This window comes from Montipora foliosa, chromosome 10 (genome assembly GCF_036669935.1).
Source record: "Montipora foliosa isolate CH-2021 chromosome 10, ASM3666993v2, whole genome shotgun sequence".
In the NCBI taxonomy this organism is placed as follows: domain Eukaryota; kingdom Metazoa; phylum Cnidaria; class Anthozoa; order Scleractinia; family Acroporidae; genus Montipora; species Montipora foliosa.
Window position 1 is genome coordinate 33,576,214 of NC_090878.1, and position 17,500 is coordinate 33,593,713.

General features: G+C 40.0%; 1 protein-coding gene across 1 annotated transcript in view; it reads right to left on the reverse strand.

Moving 5' to 3' along the window:
* LOC137972823 (uncharacterized) overlaps positions 1-17,500 on the reverse strand; it is a 133,283-nt gene that overhangs the window by 90,120 nt on the left and 25,663 nt on the right. Inside the window, exons 3-6 of the mRNA XM_068819527.1 lie at positions 5,669-5,807; positions 5,016-5,341; positions 2,527-2,665; positions 1,464-1,786 (exon numbers count right to left, since the gene is read on the reverse strand). Of these exons, the coding sequence (XP_068675628.1) occupies positions 1,464-1,786; positions 2,527-2,665; positions 5,016-5,341; positions 5,669-5,807 (927 nt within the window). The remainder of the gene's footprint in view (positions 1-1,463; positions 1,787-2,526; positions 2,666-5,015; positions 5,342-5,668; positions 5,808-17,500) is intronic.

A 17,500-nucleotide genomic window follows, 5' to 3' on the forward strand; every position in this document is an offset into this window, starting at 1 on the left:
CCTCTCATTTGTAATAAAAAAAATTCATGTCATAATCGTATTCTGACTAAAAAAAATTTGGAAATAAAGATAAGGTCCTTAAAGAAAAGCCACTCTTATTAAAAAAAAATATGCAGATAATATCAGTCAGAAAAAACAAACAAATTTAAATTACGAAAACTAAGAAATTCTGGCGATCACATTCTCGATTCTAATGTCTGTGTCGTGAAAGTCTACATTCCTTCTTCTTCCTCTGGAAGGCAGAGGAGAGCTGAGCGGAGGATAGCAAACCATACTTTTTCTCTTAGCCAGGACATGGTGTTGGTGTAGTTCTCGCTCTTCTTAATGACGAGTAGTTCAGCTAATCTGTTGTGATATCTCTTACATTCATGGGCCATTCCGCCTGTGGGTAGTAAAAACATGTGGCGTAAAAGTGTATTGCTCCACCTCCATCACCCTGCTTGCATATTTGCGTATTTTTTAACTCTCGCATTGCCTGTAGATTTCCTTGGGGCTTGGATCTCTGTAAGAACCCGCATTAGGGTGACAAACCCTGACATCGAAGAATGCAGTCCTCTGTCTCTTCCAGAAGCCACGAGCGCTAATATCTAAAAGCGCATCAGGAGCTCTGTTCGCACCTCTGTTCAAAGACTCTCCATTGATTTCCTAAAGGACCGGCTCTATTTCCACATCATTACGTACCGTGCTCAACATCTCTGCTTCCAGGTCGCGAAGCTCATTATGACGCTGTATTTTAAACCCACCACGTCGGCATACCATTGCATGATCTACGTTGAACTGGTCCCCGCACACGCACACTTTCGGTGTGTCGGTGATTTCCCAGTCGTATCTCACCTTGATCGCATCCCTGAATTCTCTCTTATTTAGATTGAAGTTCAAGTCTTTGATGGGAAGTACTGTCAGCCAGTTCGATGCTTTCTTCTCGGTGGCTAGCTCTACAGCTCGCTTGGTTCTTGTCGGCAGAGAGGTCTTCACCCGTTCTAGCCTCTCATCCACGCACTCATCCTTCTCCTTACACGCGCTTATTTGCAGTGTTCCTCTGACGCATCCGGGGTCTGAAGCACTTGCTCCACAATTTGCCTTACTAGGGGACCTCTGACCCTGACTGAAGGCTCATATTCTTTGGGTGAGGCTCTGGCTGGATCTATAAGCCCAAGCCCTCCCAAGCGCACAGGAAGCGCAAGGAGTTCGCGCTCGGTTGCAGTTATTGCGTGGTTCGTATAGCTGGTATGAGGACTTCTGTTATCGCACGCTCTACAGGCCCAAACAAGTCAGTAATATCGGGCAGTGTCCTTAAGAAATACGTTCCATCGTTGCCGTAGCCCAAAAGTGAACCTTTATTTTTTTCATTATGAATTACTTATGAATTTAAACAACACCCACTACGAAAAATTGTGAATCACTTAAAAATCGGTCAATTGTGCGAAGGTCATTGAAATAATCTATGGGGCAATGAAAGGTACCTTTGCTGAAAAGTCAACGTCTTCGAAATTCTGGAAAGTGACTCCATCAAAGCTATACTGCATCTTGTATTTGATAACCCACTCTTTGCTGGCGTGAAGTCCCTGGGTGGCAACACGTGTTATTCTTGTTGTACTACCGAGATCTACTTGAATCCATTGGTTAAGATCATCTTTTAGTGGGGACCAGCCTCCGGCTCTGCTTCCATTCGCTTTGAAATATAATCTGGCCTGTGCTGCGGAATGGTTGTCATCAAATTTTGAAGAGGCACTTATTTGGGCGTCTAGGATCGTTTTGCTTTCCATACCAAGAGGTGTCATACAGCCTATTAAGTTCAGAGAATATTAAAAATTACCAGTACATCTGAGATACCATCGCTAGTTCAAACCACGCATTCTTCTGAATACGGCTAAAAAGGAAAGGTACCGGAAATTTCAAATTACTAGTCTTATAAGATTGTTCGCTGGTCATCAGTCCACCACAACTGAATGATCAAGTTCTCAGTATGGCAACCACGCGCAAGAAGTTATAAAAGGTATGGAACAAGCAAAGATATAGTTCCAATTTTGCAATTTCGTATTCTGTAGTAACGTTTATAAGGAGTGTGCAAGACTGATTGGGTCTTGCAAATGCATAGCGATAGGTGGACAAGTATTGGTAGGACTGAAATAACACTATTTGCATATGGGTCATACTCGTCTTCGGCAGCAGACATGATATCGGAACGAGTTTACTAACTTCGTGACTTCTGTCTGCAGGTCACCTTGTATTCTTCTTGCAAGTATTCTTCTTCAGCCCTTGCAATGAATATTACCTCATGGGTTCATTTGACGAGAGAATGAAATAATTATGAAAGTTACAGTGCACATTGCAACCAGGATCACAATCATGCTTAGTTTGATGCTATACTGGTTTCAATGAATTTGAATGTAGCTAAGAAAGTTACCATTCAAACACTCACAGTTTCGACAGTCCTGTCTAGTGTTTCCATCAGGGTTGATGCATGTTCTCGCAAGAGTCCTTTGAACGTTGTTTTAAAAGCAATACTATTAACAACACACATACCTGGACAACCATAAAGCTCTATCCTCATGGATATATGTCTTTGCCACGTCACAGGCAACAACCGGATGTAGCGGGCTGTAAATGAAGGATTCAATCTGTTGTATTTGACACTGTCTGGGTCGCTATTTCCATCAAACAACTAAACAGTAAAAAAATAACGAGCAACAATGATGATAATTAGGTGGCATTACCAAGAAACAAGGATGTTCTTCCTTCGCAACAGCGTTTGATTGGTGATTTCTTTAGTTTGCTTTGCTTTTGATCCGGCAAAAAGTGAATAAGACCCACATTTGATTTTGAAATGTAATAATGTTCTTAACTAGGAATAAACTTTGTTTATAAAGCTTTCCGTTATGGAGAGAGAGTAGAGTCTGAAAGCCTTTATCAACTCAAGTCAAAGCTGTGGCAAAATATTTTAAATTTAAATCATATTCAAATCCTTAACTTTAAGGTTTCAATCTTATGGTCTCAATAATTTGCAGTTGTACATTTTTTTTCCACCGGGAGTTTTCGCATAGAGCTGGTCTCATGGGGTGCGGGGATAGCGCAGTGGTGAGAGCAATGGCCTCCCACTAATGAGGCCCCGGTTCGATTCCCAGACTCGGCGTCATATGTGGGGTGAGTTTGTTGGTTCTCTACTCTGCATCGTAAGGTTTTCTCCGAGTGCTTCGGTTTCCCTCTCCCCAAAAACCAACATTTGACTTGATTTGCTTTCATTGTTAATTTCTGTTTACAGTGTCCCCAATTAGTGCTCCAGCGCTAGAACGACTACACACTTAAATAAAATTCTTTTCCTTTTCTTATAACCCTCATTTCAAGAAGTACTTTAACATTGTTTTATTTCTACAAACGTAGAAATATTAGAAATTAAATTTGCCCTGAGCGGGATTTAAACCCACGTCCCTCCATTACTAGTCTGGTGTGATCACCACTACACCACCAGGACAACCATGCTGGCAACATAGCCATCGAAGAGGTGATTTACGTGGTCAGGGCTTGGGCATCCCGGGAAATTTTCCTTCAAGGTGACAAGGTAGGGGAGCCTATAACTCCACTTGAAAACCAACTTAGGATCAAATTCATGATGCACGGCCGAAGTCAACTTAGCGGATGACAAGGAAGGATCCTCGAAGGATACTAAGGCTAATTTTATTTTATAGAGAGTGTAGGAGAGAAACCCCGACAGTGCACACCCCAAATAATCATATTTTCAACTGAATAAATGTTTGAAAGCAAATTTGCCCTGAGCGGGATTTGAACCCACTTCCCTCCATATATATTATATATATGTAAGAAAACAAGCGATTGCTTACATTATTCAAAATTCTTGCGCCTAAATTGAACAACTGGAGAGCTTCCCAGATGTAATTCTGCATGATCCCCGCGGCGATTAACTTGCCCCTGTCTCTACTTCAATGTTTTTCTTTGAATTTCTGCTAAAACGTAGCTTTTTTTTTGTAAAGTCTGATCTTTTTCGTGCTCGTTTTCTTCATGAGTTACATTGTTGCGATGCAAATAAAAAACCCACGTTGACCTCTTAAAAAAATAGCGCAATCCATTGGGGTCTTTCAGTAAAATGATATGTAGTTATGTTTAATCTGATCCTAGATATCTCCGACTCAGAGCAATCCGTAGGTAAACAGAAGTATGTCGACATTATCACCACGTCTGGTAGATTTCATTATCGGTCACGTGATTGTGAGTCGGAATTTTTATTGGATTTAGTTATGCTTCCAGAGCAGGAAAGCAATCTTTTCGATAGGCCGACGCTTAAGCCGTGTTCACACTCAACATTGATTATGATCAACTGAAGTATAATCCAGGCAATCGTACTCCATTCAATTTTCTTCTCTTCACATCTGTGATAATTCAAATACAAAGAAAAAAATGGCGCCGTATCGCACGGCTGCCACGATTATCATCACCATGCTTGAGGCGAGAAGAGTGTCAAGGATAGCTTCTGAGAATACAAGAAGACAAATCCAAATCTTTGATCCATAAAGCGATTAGACGTTTCGTCTGCTCATATCAACACGTACAGGTGGTTTTCACGTTACGTCATCGTCGCCATGTTGGTGGACGAAAACCAAAGATCTCTCATTAGCTCATTTTGTTCGTCCACCTACAATAGTACACTACAGCATTGTTATCTTTGTCTCTAGAGGTTAGCTGCAAACCACCTGCTCGCCATTCTGTTCAATTATGCACTGTAATTACTTCAAACAACCCCCTTGAGGTTGTTTTAAGTAATTATAATTCAATTATAATCACCTACTGTAATTAATTGATGTTAACACAGTCCAAACTTAATTGGATTATAATTGGATCATAATCGAGGCCTAATGTGAACACGGCTTTAGTCTAGCTCAATAATCGAGTAAAGAGCCCACGTACACCCGCCAGGACTGAATATAGAGCCCAAGTTAACTTATGCAAGGAAAAAAAAATCAGTTTTTTCCCGGTCATCGATGGAAAGACTCGCGACTTACCTTGGGAGAAGTGTCCCTTTGCGTCTTGTAAAGATGAAAATTTACCCCATTATCACTGTACTGAATTCTGTACTTGGTCACCCACTGTCTATGTCTTCCCGACTTCCCCCCTTGAGTAGCTACACCTGTAAACGTTGAAAATTTTCCGAGATCCACTTGAAGCCATTGATTGGCATCATTAGTGCGAGTTACCCATGAGTTAACAAATGTGCCAGAATTATGCAACCTGGCCATTTTTGCTGCTTGTGGCTCATCCCACTGAGACGAGGCTGTTATCTGAGAATCGTGGATTTCCCCTCTCTCCATCCCAAGAGCTGAACTGCAACCTAAACAAGATCGGACGCAGAAAACAGAAAGAACATTTTAGTTAAACTGTCATTTACAATCATTTTAATGTCATTAGTTTTTTAAATATCTCTGGAACAAACGAATGTATTCCAAAAAAAAAACAAAAACAAAACATTAGTCATCATTTTGAAAGGTCTTTAAAGTAAGCGAAATATATTTTTCACTTCGTAGGCATTTTAAAATCCCATTAAACGATAATAAAAATCTTTTTCCATCAAACACCTTTCCCTTCTCCTGTCTTACATGCAGGGACAACAACAACAACAACCATCGCAAATCAAGTGCTCTTAACTCCCAAAGATTACCTAGACATCCATATAGTTCAATTCTCATTGATATGTGCCCGTTCCATGCCACAGGCAATATCCTCACGAAGCGTGCAGTTATCGCTGGCTTCAGCACGTGGTACACGATGGTATCTCTATCTTTATTTCCGCTGAATACCTGAGAAAAAGAACATAGTCCGTATCAGTAAGAGTTCGAGAATAATTCTGATATGAAATGAAACCATTAGACATAGCGCAACGTTAATTTATCATGTGAAGTATAATCTACGATGCAACCTTTTCCTTTAACATAGACCCGATCGTGTAAAAATGAAAGAAGAGAGTGTCGAGTATGGACCTGAAGTCAACGGAAAATCAATCGACAACAAGGGGTTGTTCTTCTAACATTATGTTTACTTACTTACTTATTTATTTGACGCTATTTACCTGTAAATATTCATGGATTAACCGTGATAACTCTAATAAAAAAAAGACCTACCATCTTGAAATCAGTTCTTAGATCTAGTAAATCCTTATTCACTGCTGTAAAATCAGATCAATTGTGGATTGTCGAGAAAAAAATGTCCGATGGAGCTGCAATGGGAGCAAAGCCCAGTACTTCATGTATAGTGCTTGTTTAACTAATATCACTACTGTTTTAATATAATAACAGGTTTAATAAAAGTCGTAATTATTATGTTGATACTATGAGTGTAAATTGCAGGACCTTTTCCTTATTTATTATTGAACTTCTACGAAATAATTTCGGGCGACAACGAAGGAGCCCGCTTCTTAATCTGGGACATGACGTCACCCATTTAGCTTGAAGCCGTGAAAAATCGACATTTCTAGGGATATCTTACTCATCCTGCACTTTTTGAACAACCGCTGTTAAGCCCCTTTTCGCGCTGTTCCATACGCGAAAACTCGATCTCTTTACTTCGAACGCCCTGAATTCAACATAGGTCAGTGTTATTTCATTTTATCGCCACGTCGATTGTGTTTCATTGTAAAATCGTCATGTTAAGTCATCAATCTTGGATATTTAAAAAGTTTCGTTTCGTTTGAACTTAAACGAACTTAAAGCTAGCACGCGTGCCATAACTTTATTTCGTTGTTTCTCCCTTCAAACAGTTTGTCACACTGGGAAGTGATTATAGGGCACCCAAACGTTTTGTCTAAGACTTTCTCTCAGTTTTCTCTGAGACTTGACCGTGCGAACCGTGCGAACCGTGCGAACCAAAACTGATTACCTCAGGAGAAGGTGCACGACGTGATCCGTACATCCAAGAAGAAGATTTGTTCCTTGGATCCGATTCCTACAAAACTTGTTTTGGAATGCTTGGATATTCTTCTTCCCGTAATTACCAAGATCATCAACTATCCTCTTGGGTATGGTGTCTTTCCATCAGCGTGGAAAAATGCCCTGGTTTTTCCTCTACTAAGAAAGATGGCTTAGAACCAATATTAAAAAACTATTGTCCTGTGAGCAATTTGCAATACATCTCTAAACTGGCTGAGAGTGCGGTAGCCAAATAACTTCAGCATCAGCACGAATAACTTATTTCCCATGTTACAATCAACATATCTTAAGTTAGACAGCACGAAATCCGCTCTCTTGAAAGTAAAAAATGACATTTTGTTAAACATGAACGGTCAGCATGTCACCTTGTTGGTTCTGTTGGATTTGAGCGCAGCTTTCGATACCATTGATCATGGTATCTTACTTGAGCGGCTTACGTCTGCATTTGGAGTTCAGGATACGGGACTATCCTGGATTGCATCATACGTAAGTGGCAAAACTCAGCAAGTTTCCATTGACGGCACACTCTCAATGAAGTTCAATTTGGAATGCGGCGTACCTCAAGGCTCGTGCCTTGGGCCTTTGCTGTTTGTTTTCTATGCTAGCAAGATATTTGAAATTGTAGATAAACATAATTTAGAGATCCATTGCTATTCTGACGATGGCCAACTTTATGTATTCTTTTGTCCTAATAATATTGCAAATCAAGAGGCCACCTTGGCTAGGGTTGAAAGGTGTATTGAGGACATCCGAGACTGGGTGCTGAACGACAAATTGAAACTTAACGATGATAAAACTGAATTCATAATCATTGGCACATCGAGGCAACTAGATTAAGTGTCCATCAATACCCTTCGTGTCGGGGCTGCAACTATCACTCCTGTGTTGTCTGCAAGGAATTTGGGCTCATGGTTTGGCTCGAAGATGCCGATGGCAATCCATATTTTAAAAACATGTAACTCTGCCTTTTATTTTTTGTATAATCTGAGGCGCATAAGAAAGTATCTATCTAAAAACAACACTAAGACTTTGGTTCATGTTTTTATTTCAAGTAGAATCGATTAGTGTAACAGCCTTTTATATGGTCTGCCAGAGTATCAACTCAACAAGCTACAACGTGTGCAGAACATGTGTGCTAGATTTATATGTAATGCAAGTAAATATTGTCACATTACGCCTTTATTAGTGGACTTACATTGGTTCCCTGTAAAGTTTAGAATTGAATTTAAAATTCTGTTGATTGTTTTTAAGATTTTTAGGGGCCTAGCACCTTCGTATTTAAGTGTTTTAATTATTCCTAATCCTGTGTCTAAATATAACTTACGAAGTTCTAACGACAGTACCTTGCTTAGTTAACCAAATATTAAGCCGAAGGCTACTCTTGGTGAACGGGCCTTTGTGTTCGCCGCACCTAAGTTATGGAATGCTCTGCCGAGACTTATCAGGGAATCCTCTTCTATTGGCACTTTTAAGGGAAAGTTGAAGACACCTTTTTGAAAGGGCAAATTTAGCTTAGACTATTTCTTAATTTGAGTCATAAGCTTTTTATTCTATATATCATAATTTTATTATTATTATTATTATTATTATTATTATTATTATTATTACTATTGTTATTATTCTTATTATTAGTTATTATTATTATTACTATTAGGATGGCGCATTTGAATATATTTATATAGATACTTGCGCCTTATAACCTCTTAAATTAAATTAAATTAAGTTAGATGGTTGTAATATTCTTTCTCCATTTAACGGATATGTTTTTCAATTTTTCACCCATTGATATTGTTAATTCCTGGGTTGCCGCATGGCAATCCCATTTGGAAAATTGGTAGATTTCTCCGTTTTATTTTTTTCCGTGTCGGTAAAAGTCTTGCCTCTCACTCCCCTGCTAAGTGGTATCTTTGTGCATCACGAGATCAAAGTGAGCTGCATTTCTAATAGTTTACCAAGTGTGCTGTTATGTAGAACACCGAAACCAAATGGAAAATTCTCTGGTAACTTATGGGTTCAACAAAGACAGAGAACAAATCGAACACCTTACGTGGATCTGTCATCAACTCTACACAGTCTTCAGGTAAAGAAAATAATTGGAAATGTGACAGCCAAGAATTATTTGAAAGAAAGCTTGTCGTGTATTTTGTGCTTCATTATTCAAGGAAAAGGTTCTTCATGGAAACGGTTTGATCCTGAAAATTATTTTGTTGCAATATTGCGCATATTTGACACGATTTAGTTTCTTCTCTTCACGCACGTAATGAAATAGAAGGGGTTTTTGCCTCTAATAGCAAATATGTTGTTTGTTTCAAAAAATTCTTCACTGGAAAAGGTGGCATTTATGAATTAATCATGTTTTATGATATGCGAGCTTAACTGGATAGTTTTTATGTTATTCAAGGAAAAGGTTCTTCAGGAAACCTGAGGTACATGGTAATTTTACACGATTGAGTTTCTTGTCTTCATGCACGCAATGAAATAGGAAGAGGTTTTCGCCTCTAAGAGCCTTTGTGAATTATAATATCATGTTGTGTATTGAATTTTCGAGCTTAAGGTTGAAATGTGATATGGTAGAATTTTTTTAGTATTACTCTGTAAGCGGGAAGGGTTCACAGGCCTGTTGGAAGCGTGCTTGAGTTTCAACAAAATGAGCCCCAAAATCAGTGAAAATTGTGACGCCGATGAATAATAAAGTAGCTGCTATTTCCAAAAGGATGGAATTACCTGGTGATAAATAACGTCGTACGCATCTTGGAGAGTAAATTTTGACTTTGCATAAACAAATGGTCATTATCTCAACAGTATAGGGCGATTGTGATCTTTGTTTTGACTTCGCTCATTTTATTGTCAAACTTTATAACACTTGACAGAAAAAGAAATTTACAAAAACCCTGTATCTTGCCATCATTTGACACAGATGCTTCACCGTTTGACGAGTAAACATGCCGCGGTAACTTAATCACGGCGCCTGCTGAATTCCAGCCATGTCACTTTCTATTTTGCGATTTATTTGAACGTAGCATAAAAATCTCCCAAACTGTTTGTCGCTGATCGTAACTTTTTGCATTCTATATTCACGGTTCAAAATTAATGTTGTTTTCATGACGTAAATATTTTATTCTTGATTGACCGTTCCGGAAACTTCCTTCTGCTCTCTTTTGTTATTCTTCAGAAACTGGAATGCTGTAGTTCAATACCACACAATTCAGTGCCTTCTGATTTTCTGTAACACGTACCACAGGCAACCCAGTGTATGCTTTACGGAAGCATCTCGTTAATGTTTGTATACAATATAAGTGACGCATTTTCTTCTTTATTTCACAGTGTACACCAAGAACATCGTATTATCAATCTCGTCTATTTACCTTTGCTTTTTTGTACATTTTCAAACTATTTGTTAGCAAATACATTAGGTTGTCCACGTTTTTAATATCATTATGGATAATAATGTATGGTCACCACTACCTTACCTTTTTGGGCGTTACTAAACACAGGGACAGACTGGAATGGGACAGAATATACCGGAATAAATCGGAATATGCTGTAACAAGGCGGAATAACTCTGGAATAAAGCCGAATAACACCGGAATGAGACGGAATGCACAAGAATGCTCCGGAATATACCGGAACGAGGCGGAATGACACCAGAATAAGCCAGAATAAGCCAGAAGAACACCAGGCAATTCCAGAATAAAGCTGATTAGTGCGGACCGGAATGGCAACGTTTGATTGATAATACCAAGGCAACGCGTGATTGCCAAGTTGCCATTTGTTCCTTTTGTAGTTATCAATTTGACGCGTTTGACAGCTGCGTCTACATGAAAGTGGAATTCACGTCCACATTGGTACAATCTAAAACTAGTCTAGAAGAAGATCTTGGCAGATTCCCTCGAAGGCTGGATTTACTAGAGAAAAATTTTGACAGGATCGATAAAGTCATTGATGACATACTTTATTACAGTTATCAGTATAACTTAAAGATTGTAGGTGTTCCGCAAATTATCGAATCAGCAGAATTCGAAGATACGGCCAATCTTTGCCTCAAGCTATTTTCTTCCCTTGGAAACGATATCTCTGGCTCTGACATTGATATTGCAAACAGGGTTCCACAACGCGACGCAACGACTGATAATGGCCGCCGAGGACAACCCAACGCGATTATTTGCAAATTTACAAGAAGAATGTCTCGGGAGAAAGTACTGGCTTCGAGACGCAACACCACCCAATTACCTACAGAGGCCCTGGGACTCCCTCCAACTGCGGAGGTTAACCGGATCAAGATTTACAGTCACCTTACGCCAAGATTACAAGAGCTACTTCATACTGCGAAGGCTCACCAAAACACACACTATTACAAGTGATGCTGGGCTAAAGGGATTGCAATCTTCCTTCGCAAAACAGATACATCAACAGCGATCCGTCTAGAGTCAACAACAAAGGCACCTAAGTAGAATTTACCTTGATATTCTTCTATTTTTTTATATTCAATGTTAATATTATTATGAAAGGAAGGAACAAGGCTGTTGCAGAGAAATCAGCCAGATCGAATTTAAAAGAACTGCCGTATTTCAGCTATACAGGAAATATAATTCAAATTCACGGCCAAATTGATATCTCGTTATCGACCTCCTGTAAAACTAAACGAGACTTAGATACACTTACTTGTTTATATGACCTCGATTTATTTTCCCTCAATACTGATCTAGATTGTAATTTGAACCCTGCCAATCAATCCTTTGTTAGAGTACCCAGTCGGTATTATTCCCCCCATAGTTTTAGACATGTTAGGATTTACGACGAGACACTGAAGCGTAACACAACTTTAATCCACTGGACTCGGCTACACATCGATTTACAAAGGGGATGTATATTAGTGAAATGCTACGACATACAAAAACCTTCAATAGCAAGAGCGGGAACAACAACGAAAGTCACATGACACTTAGTCCTAAACACTAGGGTGGGGCTAGTCCAGTCTCTCAGGCTTCTTTATCATTCTTCCAGAACGAGTGCGGGTTGTAACATTTTTGTCCTCCTTCGGGGAGGACAACGCTCAATTTAGGCTTGGAAACATGTATACTTGCAGCATGAACAGTGTTTGTTTGTGGCTTCTCCCCACCATGGACTGGATCCTCTGCTTCGGGGCTTACTTGTGAAGCTGCTGACTCAATCTCTAACTTGTGTAAACGTTGAACGGGTCTGTTACAGAAACGGTTGTGCGCTCTAACTGTAGCGGTCCGTACAAGCCCTTCATAATAAGGGTCTAGTTTCAGGAGGCGGCTGTTACTGGGAAGTACCTCTCCAGCTTTCAGTTTCTCGAATTCTTCTTTGTAGACCACTTCCTGCACCCACATACAACATTTAATCTCGGCTTGCCTCACCTCATTCGCAGACAGTTCCCTTTCACAAGACCTAGATTTAGTCTTAAACAATTTTACCGCTCTCAATACATAAGCAGTTACTTAAATCAACTTTAACCATGTCCCGTAGCGTAACATATCAGTGGTTCTGCAACGACTGCTGTATACACATGGGTAGTTATTTTTTCCTCGCAAGCTTCGGCGGGAGCTGCCTCGTTTTCGGGTTGAGCGGGTAGTGGTTCACAAGGCGAAGACATCCATTGGGGTCCATTCCACCACAAAGTGCTTGAAATCATATCACTACAGCTTCACCCACGTGTCAACAAGTCTGCACGATTCTCCTTACTTGCTCAATACCTCCAACACTCGGGATCCCATGTTGACTGTATCTCAGCCACACGATTTGCAACAAATGGCTTCCAGGAAGAACTCTGCTCTTTTATTCAATGCAGTGCCACTATACTATCTGACAAACCCACAACCCTAGCCACCTTCATTGGCAGTGCCCTTGCAACAAATTTTAGCAACCTGGCATTTACAACTGCTGCTAAAAGTTCCAGCCTTGGAAGTGACACTTTCTTATTGGGCGTGACTTTGGACTTCGATATTACCAGCTGTGAGGATACATTGTCTTGCTTGTCTCTTAATCGAATGTACACTGCTGCTCCATACGCCTTGAGGGAAGCATCCCTAAAACCATGCACCTCTACCGCAGAGTCTTGCGTAGTACCATTTCCGATGCATCGATGGATAGTCTCATCTTTTTGCTGCAACAACTCTGACTTCCAACTTAACCACTTTACTTTAGTGTCACTATCTAAAGGGGGAAATCGCACTGTAATCCTTTCAACCACAAGTTTTGGGAAAGGATTTGGCTCTAACAGTGAAGGTTCATATCAGTCCCAGTGGGTCAAACATTTTCGATGCCAGACTAAGTAGACTTCTCTTTGACATTGGATCATGGGATGAGATGATTCCACTCGGTGTGAGAAATCTAAAGTGGTCAGAGTTCAAGTCCCATGACACGCCAAGTGATTTAAGGGGGTCGCTCGAATTGAGCTCCACGAATGGCGACGATGCTCTTTTAGTTTGGTCAATAGCATCCATTACTAGCTCTGAGTTACTTGCCCACTTGGTCAAATTGAATGCCGCTGTCATCATAATTTCTGACATCTCTTGTTGAAGCTTCAAAGATGAATTTACTGTATCGGCTCCTGTCAGGCAGTCATCGACGTATATATTTTGCAAAATTTCTTCTACTGCATTCGGGGACATTTCTTTGTATTTGTTTACATGAGCATGGACTGTTGCAATAGCAAGGAAAGGTCTTGCGTTCACACCGAAAGTCAATCTCTGCATTCTGTACACCTTTGGTGCTTCGTTAGGCTGTAAATCTCTCCACAGGTAGCGTTGAACATGTCTGTCCTCTGGTGCTAGTTTGACTTGCAGAAACATCTTTTCAATGTCTGCTATGAGACCAATTTTGTGTGTTCTAAATCGAATCAGTATAGAGGCAAGGTTTGGCTGTAAAGGAGGACCCGAAAGAATACAATCGTTAAGGGAAGCATCACCTCCTTCTCGTACGGAAGCTTCAAACACGATTCTGCATTTTGTCGTCCTTTTGTCATCATGAAACACAGCATGATGCGGTGAGTACCGCACAGTTCCATTGTCATCACTCTGGTCAGGTGCTTCCTCTGCAAAACCATTCTCTACATATTCGCTGATCACTGCTTTGTAAGCCTTAGCTTTCATAGGGTCTTGCCTTAACTTTCTTTCAACACTTTCCAGGCGTCTGAAAGCTTGTGCATAATTACTTTCTAGCTTTGGAGGATCTCTTTTCCATGGCAGTCGCACCTCATAGTTATGTCCATCAAAGTTGAATCCTCTATTGAAGTCAGCAACAGCACGTTCCTCCTCTTGCGAGATAACAGGGTTCTCGATCTCTGCAATACCAAGTAGTGCAGAAGCAGTATACATCTCATTCTCACCACCCATTTTGGAAAATGAAGACTTTCTTCGGTTTTCTTTACCTTTAGCAGAACTGTGATTGCCTGGAGTGATGTTCACATTTGAACTTCTTTCTCCTGCTTCTTTGGACACAACTTGTCGGTTAAGAAATTTAAAGAACAATTTAAGGCCTATTTCATCTTCTTGAGTGTCTGCAATTTTCAACTCCCATTTTTCTAATAACTGAGGTGGTAACTTGGTCTCAAAAAGGGGTAACAAAATACATCCATGGCTCATTGGATCTTCTCCAAGAGCCTCTAAAGCTCTAGTTCTGTTCATAAAGGTATCATAGAGATTTCTGAGGGAGGATGCACTAACAACAGACTTAGCATCCATCTTGATGACAGATTTCACTAGAATTGAGATGAACATACTTTTTCTTCCATGTCTGTGTTTAAGGCATTCAACAGCTGCTTCCTAAATTTGCTCCAGTTACTTCAAATCCGTCTATTGCTTTCAAAGCATTTCCAGTTAGCACCGAGATAAGTAAACTTCTGAACATTAAAACACATCGCCATTAAACTTTCGCAACTCAATTCTCGGTAATTTCAGATTTGAGGATACACGACTGTCACTGCATGCAATATCCCTCGATGAGTGATCTCCCACATCGCAATCTTTATTTAGGAATTCATGAGCAGCATCCAGAGCTTTATCTACTTCACTCAGAATTTTTCCCCATCTGCGGAGTCCCTCCTCCATCATATCCTCTGCAACTAGCGTGATTAGTTCATTTCTCAGTTGAAGATAATTCTCACGGTACACAGTTACCCTTTCAATTCTCAACTGTACTTTGATTTTGTTGCTTGCATTTTGACTTGATACAAAATATCCTGAATCAACGCATCCATATCCATTTGCAAGGCTCTGGATTTACGTCTAATCGAACTAACCTCCTGAATTTCAACTTCACTTTTCAATTGAAGAGGTTCTTTCGAAGCCTCGGCTAAATTCGAACCTTCCTTTAATTCTGGTGCAATAACATCTGACTTCGAATCACGCTGAGCGTTCACTAACCTTTCCACTAAGACTTTTCTGTTTCCAGTAGTCGGCAATCCTTTTTTTCCAAGCTTTTCACGAATTTGATCGATTCTGAGTCAAGTCTTCCATTTTGCTTAAGGAACAGGTGTCCATGTGGTTGCAACTGATGACCTTGTGAAGAATTACAAATTTACTGCTGAAATATCTCCTTGACTCCGGCTGCGAAGGACCATGTTAGGATTTACGACGAGACACTTAAGCGTAACACAACTTTATTCCACTGGACTCGGCTACACATCGATTTACAAAAGGGATGTATACGAGTGAGATGCTACGACGATAACAAGAGCGGGAACAACAATGAAAGTCACATGACACTAAGTCCTAAACACTAGGGTGGGTTTAGTATAACTATTCATAAGTTCAGTCTCTCAGGCTTCTTTATCATTCTTCCAGAACGAGTACGGGCTGTAACAAGGCAAAAAACCAAACTTTCGGAAGCTGAAACTGACACTAGTTTTTCAGTTTTTCACAACAACGTAGTTAGTCTAAATAGTAATCTTGAAAATCTTCAAACTCATTTTCTGCAGGAATTAGATTTCATTTCAATATCATCGGAGCTACGGAAACAAAAGTCACTAGTGCTAATTTCCAGATGTGTACGGCAAAAATACCGGGGTACTCCTTTGAATACGTTCCAACACCTCTGTCGTTTGGGGGTGTAGGATTGTTTATTGATGAGTCGATTAACTATCGCATTTTAGAAAAGATCTCTAATGGAGCCTTTCATGCACTGTGAGCTGAGATAACCTTTGAGGATAAGAAAAATTGTATTTGTGGAATATTGTATAGACAAGATATCTCATCTGAGCGCTTTCAATTGTATTTCGACGAGAGTATTAAAAAATTCACGTCTTCTGGGAAAGACAATGTAATTAGGTGTGATTTCAACAATGACCTTCTAAAATGTGAGTCATCCAACTATAGCCACGACTTTTTATCGTCCCTTCAAAGTTGTTATCTTACTCCTGGAATTGACAGATTAAATGCTGATCTTTCTAATGTGGGCCAAGCATGTAAATCATATCTTGATAAGCTTCTCAAGCTGCAAAAACGAGCTCTCGCTAAATTTATTTTCTGATCACAATCAGAATGCAGTTCCTCTATTTTCCGATGCCAGCATCTTGCCGCTACACTTTTCTCATTATGAACTTACGGCTAACTTTATGTTTGACATTAGACACAGAAATGCATAATTGTATTATTCCAGATTTAGATCTATTTAGAATTTTTGTAAACTAAGATATCTCATCATGTGGCACTTTCTCCTAATGTGGTACTAATTAGCTCACAAACTTAATTTTATTATCTCTATTCGTGTACATTTATCTTCTTGATTTTCCTGTAAACGTGTCTACCTACTCTTTTTAGTCACGACATGACCCACTCAGATTAGCATCTGCTACCTGTGGGCATGTCCAGTTTGTTGAAAATACCTATTAGACAAATAAAGAACTGAACTGAACTGAACTGAACTGAACTCGTCTTCGCCACTTCGCGGCTTTCTCGCGACTAAAGAAAAACCTCTGGGACCAGGGTAGCGACGGACATACCTGTCAAATTATTCTCAAGCACGAAGTGCTCCAAGTGTTACAAAAGGCAAAAACACATGCAATTCCCTTGGGGAATCACGTGACACAACAGAATCTGACCAATTTTTGGCATTATCAGGTTCATTCCGCTATATTTCAGTTCATTTGGGTGTCATTCTGGCTCGTTTCGTTATATTCCGATGCCATTCTGGTTCATTTGGTTATATTCCGGTGTTATTCCGCCTCATTCTAGCATATTCCGGTTTATTCCGGTATATTCCGTTCCGTAGTGTTCCGTTCCCGTGTTTAGTAACGCCCGCCGTCAAACGCGTCAAATTGATAATTACAAAAGGAACCAATGGCAACTTATCAATCACCCGTGGCCTCGGTATTACCAATCAAACCTTGTCAGTCCGATCCACGCTAATCAGCCTTATTCTGGTGTTCTTTGGGTTATTTCTGCCTTATTTTGTTGTCATTCCGTTTCGTTCCGGTACATTCCGGTACCATTTTTGTTCATGCCGGCTCATTCCGGAGTCATTCGGCTTTATTTCCAAGTCATTCCTCCTTGTTTTATCATATTCCGGTTTACTCCGGTATATTCGGTTCCATTCCATTCCGTTCC